This window comes from Myotis brandtii, unplaced genomic scaffold (genome assembly GCF_000412655.1).
Source record: "Myotis brandtii unplaced genomic scaffold, ASM41265v1 scaffold74, whole genome shotgun sequence".
Lineage (NCBI taxonomy): Eukaryota > Metazoa > Chordata > Mammalia > Chiroptera > Vespertilionidae > Myotis > Myotis brandtii.
The window spans coordinates 3,389,852-3,397,534 of NW_005370944.1; the positions used below are offsets into that span (position 1 = coordinate 3,389,852).

At 41.9% G+C, this 7,683-nt stretch overlaps 1 protein-coding gene across 4 annotated transcripts in view; it reads right to left on the reverse strand.

Annotated features, from left to right (window-relative positions):
- Positions 1–7,683, reverse strand: part of BBS4 (Bardet-Biedl syndrome 4) — a 164,628-nt gene that overhangs the window by 89,543 nt on the left and 67,402 nt on the right. For 3 of the 4 annotated variants that reach the window (XM_014530409.1, XM_014530412.1, XM_014530411.1), the window contains exons 8-12: positions 6,470–6,597; positions 2,930–2,984; positions 1,944–2,012; positions 630–782; positions 373–544 (exon numbers count right to left, since the gene is read on the reverse strand). In XM_014530409.1, the coding sequence (XP_014385895.1) occupies positions 373–544; positions 630–782; positions 1,944–2,012; positions 2,930–2,984; positions 6,470–6,597 (577 nt within the window). Of the gene's footprint in view, positions 1–372; positions 545–629; positions 783–1,943; positions 2,013–2,929; positions 2,985–6,469; positions 6,598–6,737; positions 6,886–7,683 lie in introns of those variants that run through there. The other variant, XM_014530410.1, reaches the window with a different exon arrangement.

Consider the following 7,683-nt stretch of genomic DNA (forward strand, 5'->3'; position numbering starts at 1 on the left):
GTTACACAGGATGTGGTCATATCTATGGCGCGCACTTCCCTTGATTGTCATTGGTTAGTTTAAAGAAATCCTGGGTGTGGCTAGCAGAGGCTTGGGCTTCCGGGAAGAAGCCTTGCCAAGCACATGGCTGCCCAAAAATGGAGGACCCAGGGTAAGATGGAGGGCGTAGTCCTCGCCCTTTCAGAAACAACCAAGTGCCTTATCATTATTTTCTTCATTGTTTTTCAAGCTCTAGCACAATAATCCAGGTTCCTATGGGACCTGCAAGGGAATGGCTTCTGCAGTACATTTAGCCACTGGCCTCCAATGATTCTAATTCATTTTCCCCTTATTACAGACTGTGGAGAGGGTTTCCACACAATAGTCTCTTACCCGCCAAGAGCATGTACAGTTCCCCCATCTTTGGCTGGAAGTTGATGGCTGCACTGAGAAAATGGAAAGCTGATGCATACTGCTGCATGGTCAAGTGAACAAGGCCCAGATTATAGAGAATCTTCCAATCAAAGGGTGCCAAGTAGTTGGCTCGTTTCAGGCAGCTGATAGCCTGCAGGAGAGAGGGGCACTTGATGAAGGTGGGGCAAGCTGGGCAGACCCAATAACACAAACAAGGAAGGTGAGGAGACACTCACTGCTACATATTTCTTCTTGCCAAAGAAACACATTCCAATGTTATTCCAAAGTGGAGGACTTTCTGGAACAGCAGAAGCTATAACTCTGTATTTGGTGAGGGCAACATCAAAGTCTCCATGGGTCTGCATCATGCTGCCTGCTGCCAAGATGGCCTGAAAACACAGGACATGGGAAGTTGATAATTCAGTCATTCCCAAAAGGCTATAGCAGTGAAGGAGCCTTCCTGGGTGTAGATAATCTCACAGCGTGACTGAAAAACTTCCAGGGACATATAAAATATATTCAAGCTATTAGGACAAATGCTCATGAGAAACCACTGCACCCCACACTCTGGCTCTCTTTGGCACAGTACAGAAAAAGAAAAGATAAAATGTCACTGACTTTACCCAGCTCATTTGTTTCCTACTTCTAACTGGAGAAGGCAATATTTCTGAGCATACTGCCTTTAATCTGTTCCCTGTAGCCTCTACTTGATACACTAAGTGCTGCTCCAGACAACTAAAATACTCCTTTCTTGGCCACTTAAAGTATAGTTCCTTCTGCCACAGCACAAAGGTGACACAGCTTTAGGCTTCATCAGTCCAGGGTTCAGGCTAATGTGGCTCTGAGGTAGGACTGAGTCTGTATCCTTCACAGCCTGTTATGCTGCATCTCCCTCAATGACATTCATCCACTTGATGATCTTCTCACCCCTAAGGACATATCTGGACAAGGTTGTAATTGCAAATTCATTAAGAAACTAGAAATCAGCCAGGCCGGTTTGGCTCAGTGGATAGAGCGTCGGCCTGCAGACTGAGGGGTCCCGGGTTCGATTCCGGCCAGGGGCACATGCCTGGGTTGCAGGCTCGGTCCCCAGTAGGGGGCGTGCAGGAGGCAGCCGATCAATGAATGATTCTCTCCCATCATGGATGTTTCTATCTCTCTCTCCTTGTTCCTTCCTCTCTAAACTCAATAAAGAAATATATTTTAAAAAAAAAAAAAAGAAAAGAAACTAGAAATCATTTCACCAGAAGTATTTTTGACAGTAATTGTGGAGGCTTTGCTAATTTCGTAAATACATAAAACTTTACCAGCACTACAATTTTGCTTTCTGCCTAAGTTACAGGTCTGTTATAACAAATGTGCTCTTTTGGAAAATAACAAGCAGAACACAAACACCTTATAATATTTTCAAATGAGAAGAGCCATGTTTATTTATAATTTTTCTAAGAAAAAGGTAATTTCTCAGGTATTCAAAATGCTTTCTAGGGCCAGATCACCTCTAGGAGTGGACCATCTATGTGAAGGCTCTGGGGTTTGACAGCCTGCAGTACCTTATAGTTGATAGGGTCATAAGTTAGCGCATTTCCGAGGTGTTCAAATGCCTTCTTGTAAAAACCAACCTTGGAGAAAAAGCAAACGAGAGAATTGTATCAGCAAGGAGATAGCAGTTCAGCAGTCTGGCCAATTACACCCTGAAGCACCCTGACTTTTCTGAGTTCTCTTCACAAAACAGAGCTACAGATACCAGATAGAAAAAGAAAACTAAAAATCCCCACATTTGTCCCTTGATAAGATCAAAGTATCCATTTGCCAGGAATTATCTCTGCCATAATATGCTCCACACTAATGTCTCTTGGCAAGAAATGGGCTGGTTAGCCTCATCTCCCCTGGGGCCAGTCTCCCAAGTCAAAGCCAGGAAGGCCCAGGAATTAAACTCCTAATTCCTTTTAAAGAAAAATTTAACAAACAGAAAGGCTACCAAAGAGGCAGAACTGGAGGCAGGATCAGCTGAACAGTGAACTTTGGGAGTTGATGGGGGAATGGGACGGGTAGAGGTCCCTCCAGGACCTCTGGGCCCCAGTGCTCAGGCTGATAAGAAGTGATTGAGCTAAAAGAATTTCATTCATACGCAGGAAGGAGACAGACTTCTTATTTTAGACAATGTTTTACCTTCTCTTTCCTATAGGACCTGGCTGGGAAGAAGGAACAATAGAAATGGCCTTAGCTCCAAAGCCCTGATAGTGATAACTTGTATCAGTCTCTCTCCCCACAACAAAATGACAGTCCTCATGACCAGTTATTTCTCATATATGCGCTTTCCTTTAAAAATTATAATTGCAGTTTTTATTTGAATGCAGAAAATTAATTCCTTTAAGAGATAAAGAATATAATAATACAGAGAGTAATGTTGGTGTGCTTCATATGAACTTTAGTAAAATGTGTTAAAATAAAATCAAAATGCAGGGAAACCACAATACACATAAATTCAGAAGTATTTCTAACATCAATGCATGAATGAGTAAAGAGTTCTCTTTACCTGTAAGTAGAGTAAACCTAAAGTTGTAAGAAGTTCTGTATTTTCTGGTGAGAACCTGCAACACAGAGATGAACACAGAGATGCTCAAAGGGAAACAAGATGTGAATGAGATACTGAGGCACATGCACAGTGACATGCCCTCATGCAACATCTGAAAGACAGTGTGTCCCACTCTCCATGGAAATTCCCCAAGACGACTGGGAAACTGCCTTCAATAGTATGTCATCTCAACCCCAACTACAGGGAGGATTGCTCAACAAGAAAGAAATAGGACTTAGAATCCAGACTCTTTTTCAGAACCATTTCTTAGAGTCCAAGTCCTAAGACAAAACCTATTGAATATTTTGTGTGACTGTCTTCATTATACTGACAGAATTAAAGAATAATTCTTTATAAACCAAGTCAGTATGGAACACACATAGCTTTAGCCAGTTTCCTTCTGGTGGGATTTCTTTCTTTTTTTTTTTTTTTTTTTCTTTTTCCTGTTCTCACTGTATGCACAATGGCAACCTGTATAATTTTCTGTGTAATTTAGGATCCCAAGGGCCCTAATGCTCTGCTCTACACATTAAACAAAAAGCCATGGTAAACCGTCAAACTAAACAAAAAAAGGAAGACATACCAGCTCTGGGAAAGAATTAGCCATTGGCTTAGGTAAAAGATTATCTGCTTTCCCAATCCCTCACTAATATTTGTCTTTGTTACAAAACTAAAGCTACCCTGAGCTAAGATGATCTGACTACAGGATCATCAGACAGTACCAACAGTAAAAATGCCAAAGGTGAGGAACAGTGTTGCATGCTTCTAAGCAATGAGATAGGACGCTGGTTACCTATCAGGCGACCAGAATCAGAGGGGCCAAAACCCCAGCCAGGGAGACCTGAGCTGGCCAAACAAAGCTTACTCAGTTCAACTGAGTATTTGCCCTTCACTCTGCCATAATAAATATCCATTTTCATCACCTCCCTCCCCCAAACTAACTTCTATGATTCTGGCAACATCCCTCCCCCAACCAAAACTGCTATCTCCAAGCTGTGGCTCTCCACATTCTCAGTGAGGCTCCAAATGCTCAGCTGTCCTCTTGGAAATTCCTGTGACTTAAGTCCTTGACCAACCACTGGAAGATGTGAGACCACGGCCAGCGTGGCCTGGGTTCAAAGACCTAGAGAAAGGGCTGACACACAAATTAATACACAAGACAAGAAATATAAATTTGGAAATTATGGGGGAAGCCAGTTGTGAACTTGGTTCGAGAGACCAAGTTCCACTGAGTCTCCGTTCCCATCGGCTTTTTATTTACTAGAATACACAATTGCCTTTTAGGAATGCAAACAGGCATATCAAAGGTAATGTTTAGTAAACGGTAGGATTATCAGGTTGGGGGAGTTTGCCTTCGGCCATTGACTTAGCAGCAGGGTAATAACAATGCAAACATTTAGCCTTCTGAATATCAAAAGCCCCATTGGACTTCTCCCATTTATATTAATTACTGTTGATCTTGGCTCCCAGCAGGAAGAATGTCACCCTTCAGATTTATGTGCGCTCATCTTCTAGAAGCCAGGGGTCACAAATTAAGGCTTTCAGCAGCCCCACAGAAGCTTAACATATGCTATGTGGGCTCCTTCCTACTTGTCCACATAAACATAGCCTCTTGATGACAAAAGTCTCTCTTGTAACTTAACAAACCAGGGATTTTTCTATCTTTTTAGGCACAAAATATGACTGAAAAAAATTCAGAAAGCTGTTATGACTGATAAAACCAGAAAAGTTACTATATCATTACTATGGAAGAAGACAAAGATAATAAACATATTAATTTAACAAATTAAGTTTAGTTCGTAGTCTAATTATCAGGAATACTAGACTCTGTGACCAGGAATTCTATTAAATGACCAAACAAACGAGACATTAAAGCATCATGGCGACAGCTATCCCATTTAAAACAAGGAAAAACCCTATACAGAAAAGGCAAGATAATGTGTGTCTAGAGAGAAAACATGGGACACCATCCTGGAAAGCCAGTCAGTTCCATCATCAATAGGAGTTTTAAAAAAATAATATATTTTTTTAAAAAAACAAGATATTGGTCTCATGCTAATAAGACCCTCCTCCCAAGCATGTGTGCCCACTTCCCTTATAGCTGGATGTGGCCACCTCATTAATTTTGAACCATGGAACACAAGCATGAATGAGCTGTGCAACTTCTGGGCCACTTATAACACTACAAGCTGTTCACTCTGTACTTAGTTTCCGGTACCACCTCCCCCCACCACAGCCCAGAACAGCCGTGGGCAAACTACGGCCCGCGGGCCAGATCCGGCCTGTTTGAAATGAATAAAACTAAAAAAAAAAAAGACCGTACCCTTTTATGTAATGATGTTTACTTTGAATTTATATTAGTTCACACAAACACTCCATCCATGCTTTTGTTCCGGCCCTCCGGTCCAGTTTAAGAACCCATTGTGGCCCTCGAGTCAAAAAGTTTGCCCACCCCTGGCCCAGAACATGGTGGTTATAGTAAGTCAGTTTCAACCATTGTTACAGTAATAAGTCTAGTGATATGAGACACTGAAGACGCCAAGCTTCAAGGATTTAAGGAGAGCAAATCTGCTGCGGTTCACTCTTGTCTGCCCTCCACAGACAGGACGTTCTCCTCCCCCCCTGGAACTGCCTAACTGCGAAACTACCATTCTTGCTCTGCCTTGAGCCCAGACTGTTAAGAGGCCTCTCTTCGAGTCAAGAAACCAAGCTCCTTGCCGCGGCATATTTTGACGACCTCCGTGTGTCTCCTCTGTCAGCGAGTGTCTCCGGGTGGCCTGCCAAGGACTGAAACCCATCAGCTCTCTGGTAAATAAACCTGTGTGATTTCTTGCATTGTTTATCTCCTATGTCTCTCTCTCCTTAGTTTTTGGTTAAGCTCGGCCATATTAATTAATATTAAGTACCCTTTGATGTCTGTATTAGTATATCCAAATGAGGCACTTTGGGTCACCTGTGCATATGTTCCATAGATAACTGGAACAACCATGCAGGTGAAGACAACAAGCTAACCAATGGTGAGTCAATAATGAAGGAATCTAGGTCCCTGATTGCCCTTGTAGAGCAGAGTCACCCACCTAGGCTAAACCAGCCATACTAATAGGTGAGAAAGAAATACAAATCTTCCTTATTTAGGCCACTGGGATTTCTTAACCTTAGCTTAACATTTACTCTAACTCATACAACTAGTTATCAGTCATATATATTCTCTCATAGGCTTGAGAATTCATATATCTACTCCCCCCCCCTTTTTTTTAAGTCCTTCCTTGCTCTAAAGCTGGGGAGTTGGGGAGACCTTTTTTCTGCCAAGGGCCATCTAGATAATTTATAAGATCATTTGTGGGCCATACAAAATTACCAATTTAAAAATTATCCTGCTATATTTGGTCAAACAATTAACTCACCACTAATGCCTTGGCAGGGCCAGATCAAATGATTTCATGGGCCTTATACGGGGCAGATGTTCCCCACCCCCGCTCTAACGGAAACAGGCACACTTACTCCACAGCTTTCTTGTAGATTTCGATGGCCTTGTCCAAGTCTCCCGCCAGCAAGTGAATCTTCCCCAGCATTATGTAAGTCAGATCATGCCTATTAAGATGTAGGGCATGGTGCAATTGGTCTTGTGCCTAATAAGATTGATGAAGGGAATGAAATCACTACCATGAAAGGATAATGGCTTTGTAGGGGTAAAGCAAAAAAGGAGCTCCTGCTATACTAATATAGGAACATCCCATTTCAGCCAATAGTCAAAAATAACAACACGTACCAAAACTGTACTTGCTGACAGGACAGCTGGAAACATGAAGTATCTGCCTCTGGAGCCACTTGGAAGAATTTTTATAAGACGACTAACTTTTTGAATGTTTTCTGCTTCTTTTCTCTCTTTTTTTTTAAATCCTCACCCGAGGATATTTTTTCCATTGATTTTCAGACAGAGTGTGAAGGGAGGAAGGGGGCAGGGGAGACAGAGAGAGAAACATCGACTGGAAAGACAAACATCGATTGGTTGCCTCCCACATGCACCCCAACTGTGGCCGGGGATCGAACTCGAAATCAAGGTACTTGTCCTTGACAGGGAATCAAACCCACAACCCTTCGGCCCATGGGCTGATCCTCCAACCACTGAGCCAAACCAGCCAGGGCTGTTTTCTGCTTCTTAATAATCATACCCATGACTCATACTTCACAAGTCAAAAGGGACATTATAGTACAGTATACAGCACTGCCCAGCTGTACCAGTGACCAACTGCACAACCTTTCCCAGAGTGGACTTCATTTTCCTCAACAATATTTTGATAAATAAATGAATGGATTGTTTTCATTGATTCACTCAATATGTACTCACTGAGTACCTGTTGTTCTAGAGATGCTAGGTATATTAGAGCTAACAAAACAAACTCCTTGCTCTGGAAAAGCTTATATCCTTCCTAGTTGATGGTCAAAAGGACTTTTTTTAGTGATTCACTGGTTCAACAATAAATGTCAAGTATTGTATTTGCTCTGTTAGCTTTACAGTAAAATTTAAATATAATCTTCTTCTCCTTTACACATCTGACCAAAGACCAACCTGCCTCTCCCTTGCCTCATAATAATCCTGTAAATAGAAATGTAGAAATGTACTTGCTTGGAATATCCTCTGAAGAGAAAAATCTCCTAACCAAATATATAACACTGTAGATCTGCCCAGTGGACAGGGGATATATATATATATA